Raw genomic sequence first — 23069 nt, 5'->3', positions numbered from 1 at the left:
CCCCCCAAAATCTCCCAAAATTAAAGACTCAGACCCCTCCGGAGACCCCTCCCAGTTCTGGGGTTCCCCTCTTCACCAGGTGAGACACCTGAGGACCCCCAGGCTCAGGTGAGACCCCCCCCGAACCCCCCCCAAAAATTTCCCAATTTCACCCCAAAACCTCCCAGATTTCGCCCCGAATCCCTCCCAGGACACCCCAAAAACCCCAAATTTTTGGGGTCCCCTCAGCCAGGTGTAACTCAGAACACACCTGAGAACACCCAGGCTCAGGTAAGACCCCAAAACCCCCAAAAAAACCCCCAAAACCTCCCCTAAACCCCCCAAAACCTCCCCGATTTAACCCCAAATCCCCCCCAGGACACCCCAAAACCCCAAATTTTTGGGGTCCCCTCAGCCAGGTGTAACTCAGAACACACCTGGGGATCCCCAGGTTCAGGTAAGACCCCAAACACCCCCCAAAACCCCCTGAATCCCCCCTAGAACCCCCAAAATCTCCCCTAAATCCCCCCCAAACTCCCCGATTTAACCCCGAATCCCTCCCAGGACACCCCAAAAACCCCAAATTTTTGGGGTCCCCTCAGCCAGGTGTAACTCAGAACACACCTGAGAACACCCAGGTTGAGGTGAGACCCCAAAACCCCCCCAAAATCCCCTGAATCCCCCCCAAACCCCTAAAATCTCCCCGATTTAACCCCAAATCCCCCCCAGGACACCCAAAAAACCCCCCAATTTTTGGGGTCCCCTCAGCCAGGTGTAACTCAGAACACACCTGGGATCCCCAGGTTCAGGTAAGACCCCAAAACCCCCCAAAAAAACCCCCAAAACCTCCCCTAAACCCCCCAAAACCTCCCCGATTTAACCCCAAATCCCCCCCAGGACACCCCAAAAACCCCAAATTTTGGGGGTCCCCTCAGCCAGGTGTAACTCAGAACACACCTGAGAACACCCAGGCTCAGGTAAGACCCCCAAACACCCCCAAAAAAACCCCCAAACCTCCCCTAAATCCCCCCCAAATCTCCCCGATTTAACCCCGAATCCCCCCCAGGACACCCCAAAAAACCCCAAATTTTTGGGGTCCCCTCAGACGGGGGTGACTCTGCGGCGGCAGCAGCGGCAGGTGAGACACCTGAGGAGCGCCAGGCTCAGGTGGAAGACGGCCCCAGGTCGAAGAGGAGGCGGTGGAAGGTGCGGACCCCCAAATCCCCGCGGGGGTCGGCGAAGCGCAGGGCGAGCAGGGGCGAGTACAGGGGGTTGGTGGGGGTCCGGAATGGGGGGCGGGGGGCTCCGATCACCTCCACGATGGCCTGGGGGGGGCACAGGTGAGGTGGACCCCAAAAAATCCCAGCCAGGTAACCCCAAAATACCCCAAATTCTACCCAAAAATGGTTAAAAATCAACCCAAAAAGGTCAAAATGCCCCCAAAAGTGACCCAGAAACCCCAAAAATCCGCCCAGAATTGGGGTCGGGGGGTCTCCAATGGGAGGGGGGGCCACAGGTGAGGTGGACCCCAAAAAATCCCCCAAAAAAACCTGCACAGGTAACCCAAAAAACCCCGAAAATCAACCCAAAAAGGCTCAAAATGCCCCCAAAAATGACCCAGAAACCCCAAAATCCCGCCCAAAATTGGGGTCGGGGGTCTCCAATGGGGGGGCGGGGGGCTCCGATCACCTCCACGATGGCCTGGGGGGGGCACAGGTGAGGTGGACCCCAAAAAATCCCCCAAAAAAACCTGCACAGGTAACCCAAAATACCCCGAAAATCCACCCGGAAAGGCTCAAAATGCCCCCAAAAAGTGACCCAGAAACCCCAAAATTCCGCCCAGAATTGGGGGTCGGGGGTCTCCAATGGGAGGGGGGGGCACAGGTGAGGTGGACCCCAAAAAATCCCAGCCAGGTAACCCCAAAAAACCCCGAAAATCCGCCTGGAAATGGTTAAAAATCAACCCAAAAGGCTCAAAATGCCCCCAAAAGTGACCCAGAAACCCCAAAAATCCCGCCCAGAATTGGGGTCGGGGGTCTCCAATGGAGGGGGGGGCACAGGTGAGGTGGACCCCAAAAAATCCCAGCTAGGTAACCCCAAAATACCCCAAATTCTACCCAAAAATGGTTAAAAATCAACCCAAAAAGGCTCAAAATGCCCCAAAATGACCCAGAAACCCCAAAATCCCGCCCAGAATTGGGGTCGGGGGGTCTCCAATGGGAGGGGGGGCACAGGTGAGGTGGACCCCAAAAATCCCAGCCAGGTAACCCCCAAAAAACCCCAAAAAATCCGCCGGAAAGGCTCAAAATGCCCCAAAACCGCACCTAAAAACCCCCAAAATCCAATCAGGGACCCCCAAAATTGGGGTCGGGGGTCTCCAATGGGGGCGGGGGGGCTCCGATCACCTCCACGATGGCCTGGGGGGGCACAGGTGAGGTGGACCCCAAAAAATCCCCCAAAAAAAACCTGCACAGGTAACCCCAAAAAAACCCCGAAAATCCGCCCGGAAAGGCTCAAAATGCCCCCAAAAATGACCCAGAAACCCCAAAATTCCGCCCAGAATTGGGGTCGGGGGTCTCCAATGGGAGGGGGGGGCACAGGTGAGGTGGACCCCAAAAAAATCCCAGCCAGGTAACCCCAAAATACCCCAAATTCTACCCAAAAATGGTTAAAAATCAACCCAAAAAGGCTCAAAATGCCCCCAAAAGTGACCCAGAAACCCCAAAAATGCGCTCGGGGACCCCCAAAAATCCGCCCAGAATTGGGGTCGGGGGTCTCCAATGGAGGAGGGAGAGGGACCCCAAAAAATCCCAAAAAAACCCCCAAAAAATCCCGAAAAATCCCCAAAAAATCCCAAAAAATCCCCCAAAAATCCAAAAAAAAAACGCCCAAAACATTCCTGAAAAACCTCCAAAAAAACCCCAAAAAGTTCCCAAAAAATCCCCCCCAAAAAATCCAAACAAATCCCCCCAAAAATTCCCAAAAGAATCCTAAAAATATCCCAGAAAAATCCTTAAAAAATCCCGAAAAAATCCCCCAAAATCACCAAAAAAATCCCCCCAAATTCCCCCAAAATTCCCAAAAATTTCCCAAAAAGTTCCCAAAAAATCTCCAATAAATCACCAACATTTTCCCCAAATAATCCAAAAAAAATCCCGGAATAATCCTAAAAAAAAATCCCGAAAAAATTCCGGAAAAAATACAAAAAAATCCCAAAAAAATCGCCAAAATTCCCAAAAAATCCCCCAAAATTCCCAAAATAATCCTAAAAATATCCCAGAAAAATCCTTAAAAAAAATCCCAAAAATTCCGGAAAAAATCCTGAAAATCCCCCCAAAATCGCCAAAAATCACAAAAAAAATCCCAAAATTTCCCCAAAATTTCCAAAAAAATCCCCCAAAATCCCCCAAAATTCCCAAAATAATCCTAAAAATATCCCGAAAAATCCCGAAAAAATCCCGAAAAAATCCCGAAAAAATCCAAAAAAATCGCCAAAAATCGCCAAAAAAAACCCCAAAAAATCACCAAAAAAAATTCCAAAAAATTCCCAAAAATTCCCAAAAAATTCCCAAAAAATCCCCCAAAAATTCCCAAAAATCCCCCCAAAATTCCCAAAATAATCCTAAAAATATCCCAAAAAATCTCGAAAAAATCCCGAAAAAATCCCGAAAAAATCCCGAAAAAATCCCGAAAAAATCCCGAAAAAATCCGCCAAAAATCGCCAAAAAAACCCCCAAAAAATCCCCAAAAAATCCCCAAAAAATCCCCAAAAAATTCCCAAAAATTTCCCCAATCCTCACCTGCGCGACCTCCTCGGGCTCTGGCCGAAGGTGCGGAACACCTGGCGGCTGGCGGGCAGGTAACCTCGCGGAAATAACGCAGAGTTTCGGGGTCGGTCGCCGGGAAATTCGGATTTTTCCACTTCCTGCAGAACTTTGCGCTCGAATTCCGTGTTCACAGGGCCCGGCTCCACCAGAGACACGCTGAGGGGTTTGAGGGATTTTTGGGGTTTTTTTGGGGTTTTTTGGGATTTTTTTATTTTTGGGGTTTTGGGGATTTTTTGGGATTTTTTTGGGGATTTTTTGGGATTTTTTTTTTGATTTTTTTGGAATTTTGGGGGGGAATATTGGGATTTTTTTTTGGTGTTTTGGGGATTTTTTTTTGGTTTTTTTTCTCGGTTTTTTGGTGTTTTTAAAGCGATTTTTGCGGTGATTTTTGGGGATATATCCGTGATTTTTTGGGGGGGGATTTTGGGGCTATTTCAGCGATTTTTGGGGCGATTTCAGCGATTTTTGGGGCGATTTTTGCGGTGATTTTTGGGGCTATTTCAGCGATTTTTGGGGCTATTTTGGGGGTGATTTTTAGGGCTATATCCGTGATTTTTGGGGCTATTTTTGGGGCTATATCCTTGATTTTTGAGGTGATTTTCGGTGCTATTTCAGTGATTTTTGGGGTGATTTTTGGGGTTATTTCAGCGATTTTTGGGCGATTTTTGGGGGTGATTTTTGGGGCTATATCCGTGATTTTTGGGGCGATTTTTGAGGTGATTTTGGGGCTATATCCGTGATTTTTTTGGTGATTTTTGGGGGCGATTTTTGGGGCTATTTCAGCGATTTTTGAGGTGATTTTTGGGGCTATATCCTTGATTTTTGAGGTGATTTTTGGGGTGATTTTTGGGGCTATTTCAGCGATTTTTGGGCGATTTTTGGGGTCATTTTTGGGGCTATTTCAGTGATTTCTGGGGTGATTTTTGGGGCGATTTTTGGGGCTATATCCGTGATTTTTGAGGTGATTTTTTGGGGTGATTTTTGGGGCTATTTCAGCGATTTTTGGGGCGATTTTTGAGGTGATTTTTGGGGCTATTTCAGCGATTTTTGAGGTGATTTTTGGGGCTATATCCGTGATTTTTTTGGTGATTTTTTGGGGTGATTTTTGGGGCTATTTCAGCGATTTTTGGGCGATTTTTGGGGGTGATTTTTGGGGCGATTTTTGAGGTGATTTTGGGGCTATTTCACCGATTTTGGGGGGATTTTTGGGGTGATTTTTGGGGCTATCTCAGCGATTTTTGGGGCGATTTTTGGGGGTGATTTTTGGGGCTATCTCAGCGATTTTTGGGGCGATTTTTGGGGGTGATTTTTGGGGCTATATCCGTGATTTTTGGGGGAGATTTTTGAGGCGATTTTTGGGGCTATATCCGTGATTTTGGGGGCAATTTCAGCGATTTTGGGGGCAATTTTTAGGGCTATATCTGTGATTTTTGGGGGTGATTTTTTCGGGCGATTTCAGTGATTTCTGGTGTAATTTTTGGGACAATTTTTGGGGCTATATCCGTGATTTTTGAGGTGATTTTTTGGGGTGATTTTTGGGGCTATTTCAGCTATTTTTGGGGCGATTTTTGAGGTGATTTTTGGGGCTATTTCAGCGATTTTTGAGGTGATTTTTTGGGGCTATATCCGTGATTTTTTGGTGATTTTTGGGGCGATTTTTGGAGCTATTTCAGCGATTTTTGGGGCGATTTTTGGGGGTGATTTTTGGGGCGATTTTGAGGTGATTTTGGGGCTATTTCACCGATTTTGGGGTGATTTTTGGGGCGATTTTTGGGGTGATTTTTGGGCGATTTTTGGGGCTATTTCAGCGATTTTGGGGGCGATTTTTGGGGTGATTTTTGGGGCTATTTCAGCGATTTTTGGGGTCCCCCCCGCACTCACAAGACGTTGAACTGCAGCAGCTGCACGGCCAGGCTCTCACACAGCCCCTCCACCGCGAACTTGGAGGCCCGAGTAGATGTCATTGAAAACAACCCCTGCGGGACCCCAAAATTTGGGGGGTTTGGGGGGGGTCTGGGGTCTCAAATCCCCCAAAATTTGGGGTCTGGGGTCTCAAATCCCACAAAATTTGGGGTCTGGAGTGGCTTGGGGTCTCGAGCCCCCCAAAATTTGGGGTCTGGGGTCTCAAATCCTCCAAAATTTGGGGTTTGGGGTCTCAAATTCCAAAATTTGGGGTCTGGGGTCTCGAATCCCAAAATTTGGGGTCAGGGAGGGGTCTGGGTCTCAAATCCTGCAAAATTTGGGGTCTGGGAGGGGTCGGGGGGTCTCAAATTCACAAAATTTGGGGTTTGGGGTCTCAAATCCCCCAAAATTTGGGGTCTGGGAGGGGTCTGGGGTCTCAAATCCCCCAAAATTTGGGGTCTGGGAGGGGTCTGGGGTCTCAAATCCCCCAAAATTTGGGATCTGGGGTCTCAAATTCTGCAAAATTTGGGGTCTGGGGTCTCAATTCCTCCAAAATTTGGGGTCTGGGAGTGGCTTGGGTCTCGAGCCCCCAAAATTTGGGGTCTGCGGTCCCAAATTCCAAAATTTGGGGTCTGGGGTCTCAATTCCTCCAAAATTTGGGATCTGGGGTCTCAAATCACCCAAAATTTGGGGTCTGGGGTCTTAAACCCCCCAAAATTTGGGGTCTGGGGTCTCAATTTCTCAAAAATTTGGGGTCTGGGAGGGGTTTGGGGTCTAGAGCCCCCCAAAATTTGGGGTCTGCGGTCCCAAATTCCCAAAATTTGGGGGTCTGGGGTCTCATCCCCCAAAATTTGGGGTCTGGGAGGATTTTGGGGGTCCCTGTGGGGTTTTTTGGGGTTACCCAGGAGGGGATTTGGGGGCCTTTTTTGGGTTTTTTTGGGGGGGGTACAGAGGAGGATTTTGGGGTGAATTTTTGGGGTTACCTGGAAGGATTTGGGGGCGTTTTGGGGGGTTTTTTTGGGGGTTACCGAGGAGGATTTGGGGGCGTTTTTTGGTGGGATTTTTGGGGTACACAGGAGGATTTTGTGACGGATTTTGGGGGTGATTTTTTGAGGATCCCTGCGGGATTTTTTGGGGTTACCTGGAAGGATTTGGGGGCGTTTTTGGGTGGGATTTTTGGGGGTAAGGAGAAAGATTTTGGGGTGATTTTTTTTGAGGCTCCCTCTGCGGATTTTTGGGGTTACCTGGAAGGATTTGGGGGCGTTTTTTGGGGGTTTTTTTTGGGGGAGGTTCTCACCCTGCAGCCCCATCACGCTGCTGACCACCACGATGTGGCCGCTGCGGCGCTGCTTCATTTGGGGGAGCAGAGCCTGGGCCTGGCGCAGAACCCCAAAAACGTTCGTGTCGAAAACTCGCTGCACCTGCGGCCCCGAGGCGCTTTCCAGGGGTCCACCAGCCCCACCCCGGCGTTGTTCACTGGGGGGGGTTCAGGGGAACCCACAAAAATCCCGAAATCCCCATTAAAATCGGCCCGGGGGGGTTGGAGATACCCAAATCCTATAAAATCCTATAAAATCCTATTAAAATCCTATAAAATCGGCACAAAATCCATCCCAAATCCATCCCGGGGGTCTCACCAGCCCCACCCCGACGTTGTTCACTGGGGGGGATCGGGGGGGATCAGAGGAACCCCAAAAAATTTCGAAATTCCCATTAAAATCGGCCCGGGGGGGTTGGAGTTACACAAATTCTATAAAATCCTAATAAAATCCTATAAAATCCATAAAATCCATAAAATCCATCCCAAATCTATTCCCCAGGGGTCTCACCAATCCCACCCCGGCGTTGTTCACTGGGGGGGTTCAGGGGAACCCAAAAAATCCCGAAATTCCCATTAAAATCGGCCCCGGGGGGCTTAGAGATACCCAAATCCTATAAAATCCTATAAAATCCTATAAAATCCCATTAAAATCCGCCCCAAATCCATTCCCGGGGGGTCCCCACCAGCCCCACCCCGGCGTTGTTCACTGGGGGGGATCGGGGGGGTTCAGGGGAACCCCAAAAAATTTCGAAATTCCCATTAAAATCGGCCCGGGGGGGTTGGAGTTACACAAATTCTATAAAATCCTATAAAATCCTATAAAATCCTATAAAATCCCATAAAATCCCATAAAATCCCATAAAATCCATCCCAAATCCATTCCCGGGGGTCCACCAGCCCCACCCCACCCCGGCGTTGTTCACTGGGGGGGTTCAGGGGAACCCCAAAAATCCCGAAATTCCCATTAAAATCGGCCCGGGGGGGGTTGGAGATACCCAAAAAGCCCCCAAATTCACCCAAACTAACCCCAAAAACCCCGAAATTCCCCAAATCGACATCAAATCATCCCAAAACTCCCCAAAATCCCCTCAAATCATCCCCAAACCCCCAAATTCCCCTAAAATCCCCCCCAAACCAACCCAAAATCCCCTAAACCACCCCCAACCCCCCCCAAAATCCCCCCAAACCCCCCCAACCCCCCAAAACCCTCCCAACCGAAATAAAACATCCAAAATCCCCAAAATCCCCTCAAAACCGCCCCAAAATTCCCCTAAACCGAAATAAAAGCATCCAAAACCCCCCAAATTTCCCCAAACCACCCCAAACCCCCCCCCAAATCCCCCCAAAATCCCCAACCCCCCCTCCAAACCAAACAATAAAAATATCCCCAACACCCCCTAAACCCCCCCGAAATCCCCCCAAATTTCCCCCCAAATCCCCCCAAAACTCCCCCAAACCGCAATAAAAACATCCCAAACCCCTCAACCCCCCCCCAAAACCCCCCCAAACCCCCCAAACCACCCCAAAATCCCCAAATCCCCCCAAACCCACCCCAAAATCCCCCCAAATCCGCCCCCAAACCGCAATAAAAGCATCCAAACCCTCAACCCCCCAAACCCCCCCAAACCCCCCCAAAACCCCCCCAAACCACCCCAAAATCCCCCAAATCCTCCCAAATCCCCCCAAACCGAAATCAAAAGCATTCCCCAAACCCCCTCAAAACCCCCAAATCCCCCCCAAAATGCCCCCAAGATCCCCCCAAAATCCCCCCAAATCCCCCAAACCGAAATTAAAGCATCCCAAACCCCTCAAAATCCCCCAAACCACCCCAAAACCCCCCAAATCCCCCAAACGCCATAAAATCACCCCCACAACCCCCCCAAACCCCCCCAAACTCCCCCAAAATTCCTCACCCACGACGTCCACGCGCCCCCCCGGGACCCCCGCCAGGCACTCGGCCACGGAGCCGTCGCTGGTGACATCGAGGGGCAGAATCCGCAGGGTGTCCCCCAAGGGTGGCCCCGGCAGCCGCCTCCAGTGGCCCCCGGCGAGACAGGTCCCGCATGGTGGCCACCACTGCCACCCCCAAAAACCCCAAAATAATTCGTCAGGGTTCCAAAAAATCCTAAAAATTAATCAGGGATTCCAAAAACCCCAAAAATTCATCAGGATTCCAAAAAATCCCAAAAATTCATCAGGGACCCCTCGGGACAGGTCCCGCATGGTGCCACCACTGCCACCCCCAAAAACCCCAAAATAATTCATCAGGGACCCCAAAAATTCATCAGGGACCCCAAAAATTCATCAGGGACCTCAAAAAATCCAAAAAATCCGGTCAGGGACCCCAAAAACCCCAAAAAATAATTCATCAGGGACCCCAAAAACCCCAAAAATTCATCAGGGACCCCAAAAATTCAACAGGGATTCCAAAAACCCCCCAAAAAAATCCGGTCAGGGATCCCCAAAATCCCAAAAATAATTCATCAGGGGTCCCAAAAATCCCCAAAATGCATCAGGGATCCCTCGGGACAGGTCCCCCATGGTGGCCACCACTGCCACCCCAAAAACCCCAAAAATTCGTCAGGGGTCCCAAAAAATCTCAAAAATTCATCAGGGACCCCAAAAATTCATCAGGGACCCCAAAAATCCCAAAAATTCATCAGGGACCCCAAAATAATTCATCAGGGACCCCAAAAAATCATCAGGGATCCCAAAAACCCCAAAAATTCATCAGGGACCCAAAAATTCATCAGGGATCCCAAAAATTCAACAGGATTCCAAAAAACCCCCCAAAAATCCGGTCAGGGACCCCAAAAATCCCAAAAATAATTCATCAGGGTCCCAAAAAAATCCAAAAATTCATCAGGGACCCCAAAAATTCATCAGGGACCCCAAAAACCCCAAAAATTCATCAGGGATCCCTCGGACAGGTCCCGCATGTTGGCCACGACTGGGACCCCCAAAACCCCCCCAAAAAATTCGTCATGGATCTCAAAAATTCATCAGAGATCCCAAAAATCCCAAAAATTCATCAGGGATCCCAAAAACCCCAAGAATTGATCAGGGATCCCAAAAATTCATCGGGGATCTCAAAAATCCGTCAGGGACCTCAAAAAACCCCCCAAAACCCCCAAAAATTCATCAGAGACCCCCCAAAACCCGTCAGGGATCCCCAAAATCCCCGTTTTGGGGACAACCCCGGGGGTCTCCCCCATCCCCTCCCGGCGTTTCCCTCCCTCCTTGGGGACATTTGGGGACATTTGGGGACATTTGGGGACATTCGGGGACATTTCATAACCCACTCCCCTCCCCCCACCCCTCCTCCCCCAGCCTTTGGGACATTCGGGGACCCCTCGGGGACATTTGGGGACCCCTCCCCTCACCCAGGTATCGCCTCTGGGGGTCCCGGCGAGGCTCACGGCCACGGCCAGGCCGATGCCCGAGGAGCAGCCGGTGACAAGGACAGTGCGGGGCCGGGGGGGTGGCCATGGTGGCCGTGGTGGCACCCGGTGTCACCTCCCCCCTCCCCCCGTTCCCGGGGGAAAGGCTCTTAACGGGATCAGCGCTCACGTGGTGGCACCGGCATGATCGGGGTCACGGCAGGGAGGGGACACGGGGGTGGCACCGAGGCGGGGGGACACGGGGGTGGCACCGTGGGGTGTCCCCAAGGTGGGGGGGACACGGGGGGTGGCACCGTGGGGTGTCCCCAAGGTGAGGGGGGGACACGGGGGGGTGGACACAAGGTGGGGTGTCCCCAAGGTGAGGGGGGACACGGGGGTGACACCGAGGGGTGTCCCCAATGATTGGGGGTGACAGCCCGGGGTGTCCCCAAGTTGGCGGGACACGGGGGTGGCACCGCGGGGTGGCACCAATGAGTGGGGGGGGTGACACAGTGGGATGTCCCAAAGGTGGGGGTGACACAGTCTGGGATGTCCCCAATGGGGAGGAGTGACACAATGGGGTGTCCCCAAGGCAGGGGGACACGGCTGTGACAGTCCGGGATGTCCCCAATGAGGGGGGACAATGATGGGGGGACACGGGGGTGACACCGAGGGGTGGGCACCAATGAGTGGGGGGGTGACACAGCCCGGGATGGCCCCAATGAGGGGGGACAAAGCGGGGGGTGACACCGGGACCACCCAGCCCGGACCCCGAGCTCCGGTCCCAGCCCCGCGGGATTGTCCCCACGGTCACCCCCGTGCCCCCAAATCATCCCGGGGATGAAATTTGGGGTCACCGGAGACCCCCAAAGGTGGGGGGGAGGCTCAAGGGGATCCCCAAAGAAAGAAGCGGGCAGGAATCTTTGGATGATTTGCATAACCACGCCCAAATTAAATAAAAAAAATAAAAAAATTTAAAGTAATTTTATTTACATAACCCACCGCCCCGATTGGCACAACTCCCGCGCAAATGAACATTTGCATAACCACGCCACAATTACACTAAAAAGGCAGCACACGGCTCGAACATCGCCAACCAATCACCGCGCACTATCGGCGCTTCATTTGCATAACCACGCCCCCGCCTCTGGCCCCGCCCCCGGGCGCTCTTTGCTCCCAGTTCGCTCCCAGTGCTCCCAGTCAGAGCGGGGCTGGCAGGGAAAGCGCTCCCAGTTCGTGCCCGGGCTCTCAGCATCGCTCCCGGTGCTGTCCCGGTCATTCCCAGTGCTCCAGTATCGCTCCCGGTGCCGCGCGGACAAAGCCCCGCCTGGAAAGGAGCGCAGAGTGATCGATCGGCAGCAAGGAGCAATCGAGCGCCAAGGGATCGATCGGCAGGCAGGAGAAATCGAGTGTGGAGTGATCGATCGGCAGGCATCACCAATCGATCGCCGATCTAATCGATCGACAGACATTAGCAATCGATCGCCGATCCAATCGATCGGCAGGCATCACCAATCGATCGCCAATCCAATCGATCGGCAGGCATCACCAATCGATCGCCAATCCAATCGATCGGCAGGCATCACCAATCGATCGCCGATCTAATCGATCGGCAGGCATCACCAATCGATCGCCGATCTAATCGATAGACAGACATTAGCAATCGATCGCCGATCTAATCGATCGGCAGGCATTAGCAATCGATCGGCAGGCATCAGCAATCGATCGCCGATCTAATCGATCGGCAGACATCAGCAATCGATCGCCGATCTAATCGATCGGCAGGCATTAGCAATCGATCGCCGATCTAATCGATCGGCAGGCATCACTAATCGATCGCCGAGTGATCGATCGGTAGGCATCACCAATCTATCGCCGATCTAATCGATCGACAGGCATCGCCAGTCAATTGCCGAGTGATCGATCGACAGGCACCGCCAATCGAGTGCCGATCTAATCGATCGAGAGGCAGGAGGAACCGAGCACAGAGCGATCGATCGAGAGGCAGGAGGAACCGAGCACAGAGCGATCGATCGAGAGGCAGGAGGAACCGAGCGCAGGGCGCTGGATGAGGGCAGGGAGCAGCAATCGAGCGCAGAGTGACGGATGCAGGGAGGCAGCACCATCGTAAGCAGGGATTGATCGCACGGCCCCGTTTAATGAGCGATCAATGCCCCGCACCCCCCGGCACTCCCGGACACGCTCGCACACGCAGCCAGGGCAGGCCCGGCTGCAGAGCTCACGGCCCCGATGGTTCCACGGCAGCGCCTCTGAACGCCAACCCCCAGCGCACGTTTTTTCTTTTCCCCACATTCCCGGGGCTGTTCCCACATTCCCGCTCCCGCTCCCAGTCTTGGTCTCGATCCTCCAGTCCGGTCCCGGTCCTTTATTCCCGCTCCCCCTTCACAGTCTCAGCCTTGTAGCCAGGTCCCTGTCCCCACTCTGGGTGCCAAATTCCCGCTCCCTGTCCTGTATTCCCGGTCCCATTCTCGGATAAATCCAAATCCTGAACCGCAACCCCATTCCCAAATTCCCATCCCAAATTCCCGCCCCCGGTCCCCATTCCCGGTCCCCATTCCCGGTCCCCATTCCCGCTCCCCATTCCCTGTCCCCATTCCCATTCCCTGTCTCCATTCCCGGTCCCCCATTCCCGGTCCCAATTCCCGGTCCCCATTCCCGGTCCCCATTCCCGGTCCCGGTCCCCATTCCGGTCCCCATTCCCGTTCCCTGTCCCCATTCCATTCCCGGTCTCCTCTCACCGGACGCCGCCGCCATCGCTCCGCTCCCCCTCAGCGCTCACGTGACCGGGGAAACCCCGCGATGCTCCCGCCCACCAATCACAGCGCGCCTTCGCTCCTGGATTTACATAACCACGCCCATCGCCTCTGGCCCCGCCCCCGGGCGCTCTTTGCTCCCAGTTCGCTCCCAGTGCTCCCAGTCAGAGCGGGGGCTGGCAGGGAAAGCGCTCCCAGTTCGTGCCCGGGGCTCTCAGCATCGCTCCCGGTGCTGTCCCGGTCATTCCCAGTGCTCCCAGTATCGCCTCCCGGTGGAGCCCCGCAGGGCGGAGCGCGGCTCCTTTTGGCTGTCGGCACCTGCCCGGGCCGGGCTGGGAGCGGAGGAGGAGCCGGGAGGAAGAGGAGGAGAAGAGGAGGAGCAGGGACAGCGAAAGGAGGAGCGGGAACTGAAGGAGCGGATTTGGAACCGCGCGCTTCCCCCGCTCCGGCCGCAGCTGCCCCGGGTCCGGCAGCATCGGCCCCGCCCGGGACCCGCAGGTGAGCGGGGAGGGGGAGCTCGCCCCAAATCCATCGCGGGGGGATCTCCGGGAGGGATTTTTTGGCGGGGCAGGGAATGTTCGGATCTCGCAGGACCCCAAAGCCGAGCCGGAAATGCCCCTGGGGGGGGATCTTGGGTCTGGGGGTCCCCGGGAGAACCGGGGGTGAACGGGGGAGCCCCGGAGCGGGGAGAGCGCAGAGGGGCGATCCCGGAGCCGGGGACCCCCGGCAGCCTGGAGGGGTGCGGGAGGTCGGTGCTGAGCGGGCTCCGGCCCCCCGAGGCTGAAAGGGGCGCTGACTTCTGCAGCCGCCCTTGGGCAGCGGGGACCATCGAACACAACGCGCTCGGCCCTTGTTTCCCCCCACCCCAAATCAGGAATCTTGGCTCCATCAAAGAGCAAAAGGCCGGGAGGAAGAGGAGGATGGCCCGGGAGCCCCAGGCAGGTGAGGAGGAAGCCCCTGGCCCTTTCCCCCTGTGTCCTGCTCCATGTCCCAGCCCAGCACGGCCCCCGGCTGCAGGACAACCCCCCCGACCTGGGGGGATCTCCTTCCCCTTCCCTGTGGCACGGAGGCAAATCCCATCCTCTGCTTGTCCTTCCTGCCCCAGGCAAGGAGCTGAGCCCGGAGAGCAGCGAGGACAAATCCCCGCGGCAGAACCTCGTGGGAGAGGCCGTTTGGAGCGGCCCCACGGCACGGGAATGCAACGGGGAGGAAAAGATCCCGCAGCAGGAGGGGCTGCAAACGCAGATCCCGGGGATCCCGGCAGGAAAGAGCCGGCCTGGGCCGGGGGAGCGGCCACAGCTCGGAGCTGGGGGTCCCTGAGCAGCTTCAGGATGGGGAGAAGCCCCACAAGTGCCCGGAATGTGGGAAAAGCTTCAGGTGGAGACGCCTCGTGATCCAACCCGGGAGAATCCACACCTGGGAGAGACCCTACAGGTGTGGGGAGTGCGGGAAGAGATTGAGGGACAGCTCTAAAGTGAGCGTGCACCTGAGGATCCACACCTGGGAGAGACCCTGCAGGTGTGGGGAGTGCGGGAAAGGCTTCAAGGAGAACTCGAGCCTGACTGCCCAGCCGAGGATCCACAGCGGGGAGAGACCCCACGAGCGTGGGAGGAGATTCACACAGAGCTCTGCCCTGACCAGACACCCTCAGAATCTTCATTCAGGGGTCCCTGTGAGTGCCCTGAGTGCAGGAAAAGCTCACAAAACTCGACCAGACACATCAGAGTTTCCATTCAGGGGTCCCCGTGAGTGCCCTGAGTGCAGGAAAAGCTCACAAAACTCGACCAGACACCCTCAGAGTTTCCATTCAGGGGGTCCCCGTGAGTGTCCCCAGAGTGGGAAGAGCTTCGTGCTCTGCCCCCAGCTGCCTCCCCCATGGCAGGATCCACGCTGGGGGATCCCAGGTGGGCAGAGCCCTGGCTGGGGGCTCCACACCCTCCTGGGATCCCCCGTGGTCACCTGGATTTTCTTTGTGTTTCTCTTTGTCTTTTCCAAACACCCAAAACCGGGGTGAAAAATAAAATGTTGAACTAAGATGTGGGTTGGGGAACATGGGGGGATCTTCCAGGGGTTTGGGGGACGCTGGGTTTGAGGGGTTTGGGGGTTCCTGGGAGGGACTGGGGGTTGCTCAGGGCTTTGGGTACCCCAGGCCCAGCAGCTCCAGGTGCACTGCGAGACCCTGGTGGAGGTTTTGGGGCTGCTGGTCAAGGACCCCCAGCCCCAGAATTGTCCCCAGTATCCCCCATCTTGGTCCCATTGTCCCCTGCCCAGGATCCCCCTCTCCCTGCTGTCACTGTCCCTGTCCCCATTCCCATTCCTGGGTCACCTCACTGCCTCTCCTGTCTGGATCCCTTCCCTGTCCCCATTCCATTCCCATTCCCCTGTCCCCATTCCCTGTCCCCATTCCCTGTCCCCATTCCCTGTCCCCATTCCCAATCCCTGTCCCCAATCCCTGTCCCCATTCCCAATCCCTGTCCCCAATCCCCATCCCTGTCCCCATTCCCATTCCCAGTCCCCATTCCCTGTCCCCATTCCCATTCCCTGTCCCCATTCCCATTCCCTGTCCCCATTCCCCATTCCCTGTCCCCATTCCCCAATCCCTGTCCCCATTCCCATTCCCATTCCCTGTCCCCAATCCTGTCCCCAATCCCAATCCCTGTCCCCATTCCCTGTCCCCATTCCCATTCCCATTCCCATTCCCTGTCCCCATTCCCCAATCCCTGTCCCCATTTCCCTGTCCCCATTCCCTGTCCCCATTCCCTGTCCCCATTCCCATTCCCTGTCCCCATTCCCATTCCCTGTCCCCATTCCCCATTCCCTGTCCCCATTCCCCCAATCCCTGTCCCCATTCCCCAATCCCTGTCCCCATTCCCTGTCCCCATTCCCTGTCCCATTCCCTGTCCCCATTCCCCATTCCCTGTCCCCATTCCCCCAATCCTGTCCCCATTCCCTGTCCCCATTCCCTGTCCCCATTCCCTGTCCCAATCCCTGTCCCAATCCCTGTCCCCATTCCCTGTCCCCATTCCCTGTCCCCAATCCCATTCCTGTCCCCAATCCCATTCCCTGTCCCCATTCCCTGTCCCCATTCCCTGTCCCCATTCCCATTCCCTGTCCCATTCCCTGTCCCCATTCCAATCCCTGTCCCCATTCCCATTCCCTGTCCCCATTCCCATTCCCTGTCCCCATTCCCATTCCCTGTCCCCAATCCCAATCCCTGTCCCCATTCCCAATCCCTGTCCCCATTCCCTGTCCCCAATCCCTGTCCCCCTCTCTCTGGCCACTGCCACCTTTGCTCTGGCCTCTTTCATCCCTCCCTGCTGTGCTGGCCACAATTCCCAATTAAATTCCCAATTAAATTCCTAATTAATTCCTGCAGGGCCTTTTCCTGCTGCTCCATGGGAGTTTGGCTTCACTTCCCAAAATTCCTTTTCATGTTCCAGGATTGAGATCTGGGCCCATTCCCAATTTTCTACTGGGATTTGTGCCCATTCCCAGTTTGCACTGGGATTTGTGCCCATTTCCACTGGGATTTGTGCCCATTCCCAGTTTCCACTGGGATTTGTGCCCATTCCTGGGATTTGTGCCCATTCCCAGTTTCCACTGGGATTTTTTCCATTTCCACTGGGATTTTGCCCATTCCCAGGATTATCCCAAACCTTCAGGATTTATCCCAAATCCTCCTTTTCCCCCTCCTTTACCTTCCCGACTTCTCCATCCCTTCCCTCTTTCCCAGCCTCTTTTCCCACCTTTTCCATCCTTTTTTTTTTTTTTTTTTTCTTCCTTTTCTGCCTCTTCCTCCTGGAAAAACAGGTGGAAAAATATCAGAAAAAAAGCCCATGAGGAGCAAGAAATTAAAATAATAATTTAAAGAATTAATTAAATACAGAGAAAAAAAGAGGAGAGGGAAAAAAAAAAACAAAACTTGATCCCACCAGAGGCCGGAGAGATTTTTTTTTCTTTTATTTGCCATTAAAATAAAGATGGAATTTGGCCCCGAAATTCCCAGAATTGAAAAAAAAAAAAAGAAATTAAAGAAAAACCCCAAGGCAGAGCAGCTCCATGCGCCACAAATCCGAGAGAATTCCAGAAGAATCGAGGGGGAGGAGGGAAAAAAAAATTTTAGAATTGGGAGAAAAATGTGGGGGAAAAGAATTCAACGAGCTGGACAAAATTGGGGGGAAAAGGGGAAAAAAGGTGATAAAAGAGGGGGAAATGGGGGAAAATAGAGGGGAAAGGGAGGAATAAATAAATGAGGAAAAGGGGGAAAGAAAAAATGAGAAAAGGAGGAAAAAAGGAAAAATTAAAGGAAAAATGGAGAAAAGGAGGGAAAAAAAGAGGGAAAAAAGAAGGAAAGAGGAAAAACAGAGAAAAAGAAGGAAAAGAGGAGGATAAAGGGAGAAAAAATGGAGAGAAAGGAGGAAAAATGGGGGAAAGAAAGGGGGAAAAATGGAGAAAAGGGGGGAAAAATAGGGGGAAAATGGGGGGAAAAAAGGAGAAAAAAATGGAAGGAAAGGGGGAAAGAAAGATGGGGGAAGGGGGGAAGAAGAAGTGGAGGAAAGGAAGGGAAAAATTGGGAAAAAAGAGGGGAAAAATGGAAAGAAAAAATGGTGAAGAAGTGGAAAAAAAAAGGGGGAAAAAGGAGAAAAAAATGGAGGAAAACGGGATAAAAAGGGGGAAAAGGAGGAAAGAAAGATGGGGGAAGGGGGGAAGAAGAAGTGGAGGAAAGGAGGGAAAAATTGGAAAAAAGAGGGAAAAATGGAAAGAAAAAGTGGAGAAAAATGAGAAAAAAGGTAAGAAAAAATGGAGGAAAAGGGGAAAAAAGAGGGAAAAAAAGGGAAAAAAGGGGGGGAAATGGTGGAAAAAAGGATGAAAAGGGAGAAAAAAAAAATAGAACTAGGAAAAGAGGAGAAAAAGGAGGAAAAACCCAACCCTGGAGCGAACCAACGGCACCGAAGCCGAATTTGAGTTCGGCGATTTCCGACTGGGAAAGGGAGAAGCGCGGAAGCGTCGGGATCAAAAACGAACCCAAAAAAATAAAATTAAAAAACCCAAAAAAGGAAGTGAGGGCGGTGTCCAGTCCATCAGAGCTCCCCCGGCCGTGCTGATGACGTGGAAGAGCGTGACGTTGTAGATGACCTGGTGGCCGTTGTTCCAGGTGTAGAGAACCCTCTGGCGCGGGTTGTAGTCCAGCATGGAAATGTGGGAATACTGGTTGTGGAAAGGGATGTCGGTGTACTCGTAGCTGGAAGTGTTGGGGTGGGAAGGGGGAATGAATGTGGGGAGGGCAAGGGGGAAAATGGGGGAAAAAATGAGGGAAAAATGGAGGGAAAGGGGGGAAAAATAGGGGGAAAGAAAGGGGGAAAAATGGAGGGAAATGGGGGAAAATAGGGGGGAAAAAGGAGAAAAAAATGGGGGAAAACAGGATAAAAAGGGGGAAAAGGGGAAAGAAAGATGGGGGAAGGGGGGAAGAAGAAGTGGAGGAAAGGAGGGAAAAATTGGGAAAAATGAGGGAAAAATGGAAAGAAAAAGTGGAGAAAAATGAGAAAAAAGGGGGAAAAATGGAAAGAGAAAATGGAGAAAAATGAGAAAAAAGGGGGAAAATGTGGAAAGGGGAGAAATATGAAAAAGGAGGAATAGAGGGTGGAAAAAAGGAGGAAAAAAGGTGGAAAAACCCAACCCTGGAACGAACCAACGGCACCGAAGCCGAATTTGAGTTCGGCGATTTCCGACTGGGAAAGGAGAAGCGCGGAAGCGTCGGGGGAAAAAAGAAAACCAAGAAAAATAAAATTAAAAAACCCAAAAAAAGGAAGTGAGGGCGGTGTCCAGTCCATCAAGAGCTCCCCGGCCGTGCTGATGACGTGGAAGAGCGTGACGTTGTAGATGACCTGGTGGCCGTTGTTCCAGGTGTAGAGAACCCTCTGGCGCGGGTTGTAGTCCAGCATGGAAATGTGGGAATACTGGTTGTGGAAAGGGATGTCGGTGTACTCGTAGCTGGAAGTGTTGGGTGGGAAGGGGGAATGAATGTGGGGAGGGCAAGGGGGAAAATGGGGGAGAAATGGAGGGAAAGGGGGAAAAATAGGGGGAAAAAATGGGGGAAAAATGGAGGGAAATGGGGGAAAATAGGGGGGAAAAAGGAGAAAAAAATGGGGGAAAACAGGATAAAAAGGGGGAAAAGGGGAAAGAAAGATGGGGAAGGGGGAAGAAGAAGTGGAGGAAAGGAGGGAAAAATTGGGAAAAAAGAAGGAAAAATTGAAAGAAAAAATGGAGAAAAATGAGAAAAAAGGGGGAAAAATGGAAAGAGAAAATGGAGAAAAATGAGAAAAAAGGGGGAAAATGTGGAAAGGGGAGAAATATGAAAAAGGAGGAATAGAGGGTGGAAAAAAGGAGGAAAAAAGGTGGAAAAACCCAACCCTGGAACGAACCAACGCACCGAAGCCGAATTTGAGTTCGGCGATTTCCGACTGGGAAAGGAGAAGCGCGGAAGCGTCGGGATCAAAAACGAACCCAAAAAATAAAATTAAAAAAACCCAAAAAAAGGAAGTGAGGGCGGTGTCCAGTCCATCAGAGCTCCCCGGCCGTGCTGATGACGTGGAAGAGCGTGACGTTGTAGATGACCTGGTGGCCCGTTGTTCCAGGTGTAGAGAACCCTCTGGCGCTGGGTTGTAGTCCAGCATGGAAATGTGGGAATACTGGTTGTGGAAAGGGATGTCGGTGTACTCGTAGCTGGAGGTGTTGGGGTGGGAAGGGGGAATGAATGGTGGGGAGAGCAAGGGGGAAAATGGGGGGAAAAAATGGGGGAAAAATGGAGGGAAATGGGGGAAAATAGGGGGGAAAAAGGAGAAAAAATGGGGGAATACGGGATAAAAAGGGGGAAAAGGGGAAAGAAAGATGGGGGAAGGGGGGAAGAAGAAGTGGAGGAAAGGGGGGAAAAATTGGGAAAAAAGAGGAAAAATGGAAAGAAAAAGTGGAGAAAAATGAGAAAAAGGTAAGAAAAAATGGAGGAAAAGGGGAAAAAAGAGGGAAAAAAGGAGGAAAAAAGGGGGGAAATGGTGGAAAAAAGGATGAAAAGGGAGAAAAAAAATAGAAACTAGGAAAAGAGGAGAAAAAGGAGGAAAAACCCAACCCTGGAACGAACCAACGGCACCGAAGCCGAATTTGAGTTCGGCGATTTCCGACTGGGAAAGGAGAAGCGCGGAAGCGTCGGGGAAAAAAGAAAACCAAGAAAAATAAAAATAAAATTAAAGAAAGAGAAGGAACTGAGAGTGGTGTCCAGTGTGGGAAGGTCCATCAGAGCTCCCCGGCCGTGCTGATGACGTGGAAGAGCGTGACGTTGTAGATGACCTGGTGGCCGTTGTTCCAGGTGTAGAGAACCCTCTGGCGCGGGTTGTAGTCCAGCATGGAAATGTGGGAATACTGGTTGTGGAAAGGGATGTCGGTGTACTCGTAGCTGGAGGTGTTGGTGTGATAAGCGAAATAAATCTTGGCGCCGGCCAGGTGCGAGTTGGTGACGTAGAGGACGCCGCAGATGATGAAAGCTTCGCCGGCGCTGCGTTTGGGGTAACCGTGTCCCAACTCCTCAACACCTCCAAGCTCAGCGGGTCCAAACGGCTCACCACGATGTTGCCGGCGTTCTGGTTGGTGGTGTAAACCACCCACAGGCCGCTCTCGTCCGCCATGAAATCCATATCCGAGAATCCCCCCCAGGAATAAGGGAAGGTGTTGTTGTAGCCGGCGCCGGGGAGGCTGCGCTGCACCAGGACGCTGCGCGAGCGGAAGTGGTAACGCACGGCCACGTTGCTCTGGAATTTGTTGTAGTACAAGGAGCCGTTGAAAACCACGTGGCCCCGTGCCGGCCCAAGGGTGAGGGAGGAGGTGCTGGACGAAGTTTTGGCCGCTGATGAAGTCGGTGAGGCTGCGGAACTCCAGCACGCGGCGGCCCTTTGTAGTAGCCGTCCATGTACCATACCTGGAGACGGGCAGGAAGGGGTTAAAATCGGGTTAAAAGGGGTTAAAATTGGGTTGAATGGGTTAAAAATCGGGTTAAAAGGGGTTAAAATTGGGTTTGAGTGGGTTAAAATTGGGTTAAAAAGGGATAAATTGGGATAAAATGGGATCCCAAGCCCATCCAGGTGTGGAACTCCAGCACGTCGGCGGCCCTTGTAGTAGCCGTCCATGTACCACACCTGGAGCCGGGCAGGAAGGGGTTAAAATCGGGCTAAAAGGGGTTAAAATTGGGTTTGAATGGCTTTAAATTGGGTTTAAGTGGGATAAAAATTGGGGTTAAAAAGGGGTAAAAATGGGTTTAAATTGGTTAAAATGGGATCCCAAGCCCATCCAGGTGTGGAACTCCAGCACGCGGCGGCCCTTGTAGTAGCCGTTCCCATGTACCATACCTGGAGACGGGCAGAAGGGGTTAAAATGGGTTAAAAGGGGTTAAAATTGGGTTTAAATGGGATAAAATTGGGTTTGAATGGATAAAATTGGGTTTGAGTGGGTTAAAATTGGGTTAAAAAGGGATAAATTGGGATAAAATGGGATCCCAAGCCCATCCAGGTGTGAAACTCCAGCACGCCCAAATCCTCCCAAAATCCCAAATTTCCCCAACCCCCCAAATCCAAGGATTCCCAGAATCCCAAATCCCAAATCCAAGGATTCCAAAACCCCAAATTCCCCAAAATCCCAAATTCCCCAACCCCCCAAATCCAAGAATTCCCAAATCCCCCAAACCCCAAATCCCCCTAAACCCCAAATCCAAGGATTCCCAAAACCCCAAATTCCCCCAATCCCAATCCAAGGATCCCCAAATCCCAAATCCAAGGATTCCAAAACCCCGAATTCCCCAAAATCCCAAATCCAAGAATTCCCAAAAATCCCAAATCCAAATCCAAGGATTCCCAAGATCCCAAATCCCAAAATTCCAAAACCCCAAATCCCCCAAACCCCCCTCATAGAATCCCTCCAGCTGCCAAATCCACAAATTTCCCCCCCCCCCCCCCCCAAAAAAAAAAAAAAAAAACCCGGGAATTTTCCCCCAAATCCTTTGAAATCCCAAATCCGGGAGATTTTTTTTTTGGGGAGGGGGGGAAAATTTGGATTTTTTTTTTTTTGGGGGGGGGGTAGGAGGGTGGGGGAAATTGGATTTTTTTTTTTTTGGGGGGGGGGTTAAAAATCCCAAATTTGTGTCCTCACCCTCTCGTCGGCGCTGGGCGTCATCGCGTCGCTCATCCAGAGCCGAAGCGCGAGCCCGAGGCTCGAACCGTGATGGGATTGCTGACCCCCGTCAGCTTCCCACAGCCTGCAGCCAATCCGGGGGAAAAAAAACGGGGATTTTGGGAAAAAAAATGGAAAATTTGGGTGAAAAAAACGAAAATTTGGGGGAAAAAACCAAAAGTTTGGGGGAAAAAATGGGATTTTTGGAGGAAAAATGGGGATTTTAGGGGGGAAAATTGGGATTTTAGGGGGAAAAATGGGGATTTTAGAGGGAAAATGGGGACTGGGGAAAAGGGATTTGGGGGAAAAATGGGGAATTTTGGGAAAAATGGGAATTTTGGGGGAAAAAACCGAAAATTTGGGTGAAAAAACCGAAAGTTTGGGTGAAAAAATGGGGATTTTAGGGGGAAAAATGGGGATTTTAGAGGGAAAAATGGGGATTTTAGGGGGAAAAATGGGGATTTTATGGGGGAAAAATGGGGATTTTAGGAGGAAAAATGGGTTTGGGAAAAGGGATTTGGGAAAAAAAAAAGGGGATTTTGGGAAAAAAAAACCCGAAAATTTGGGGGAAAAAACCGAAAGTTTGGGGGGAAAAACGGGGATTTTAGGGGGAAAAATTGGGATTTTAGGGGGAAAAATTGGGGATTTTAGGGGGGAAAATTGGGGATTTTAGGGA

The 23069-nt window shown here is 52.2% G+C and overlaps 2 protein-coding genes and 1 long non-coding RNA gene across 3 annotated transcripts in view; 1 reads left to right on the top strand and 2 right to left on the bottom strand.

The window, feature by feature from the left end:
- Positions 1–1014: 1014 nt before the first annotated feature.
- On the bottom strand, positions 1015–13184 carry RDH8 (retinol dehydrogenase 8). The gene is given in 12 exon segments (XM_088154910.1): positions 1015–1163; positions 1166–1315; positions 3790–3962; positions 5688–5755; positions 5757–5782; positions 7006–7161; positions 7164–7184; positions 8943–9042; positions 9044–9105; positions 10413–10436; positions 10439–10513; positions 13169–13184. Coding segments are annotated over 12 exon segments (954 nt in total). The 3' UTR covers positions 1015–1080.
- Positions 13185–13330: 146 nt separating this feature from the next.
- LOC148220641 (uncharacterized) lies at positions 13331–15217 on the top strand. Its single transcript, XR_015798707.1, has 3 exons — positions 13331–13681; positions 14058–14125; positions 14289–15217. It is a non-coding gene; the product is annotated as an uncharacterized LOC148220641 (long non-coding RNA).
- A 4714-nt stretch (positions 15218–19931) lies between these two features.
- Positions 19932–23069, bottom strand: part of OLFM2 (olfactomedin 2) — a 9802-nt gene continuing 6664 nt past the window's right edge. Inside the window, 6 exon segments of the mRNA XM_088154909.1 lie at positions 19932–20748; positions 20751–21027; positions 21029–21124; positions 21126–21149; positions 22373–22413; positions 22416–22875. Coding sequence (XP_088011035.1) covers positions 20471–20748; positions 20751–21027; positions 21029–21124; positions 21126–21149; positions 22373–22413; positions 22416–22875 — 1176 coding nt within the window. The 3' untranslated portion in view covers positions 19932–20470.

The sequence above is a fragment of the Sturnus vulgaris genome, chromosome 33 (genome assembly GCF_052056855.1).
Source record: "Sturnus vulgaris isolate bStuVul1 chromosome 33, bStuVul1.hap1, whole genome shotgun sequence".
Lineage (NCBI taxonomy): Eukaryota > Metazoa > Chordata > Aves > Passeriformes > Sturnidae > Sturnus > Sturnus vulgaris.
The sequence above is the reverse complement of the archived record's forward strand: the minus strand, read 5'-3'. Positions and strand labels throughout refer to the sequence as shown.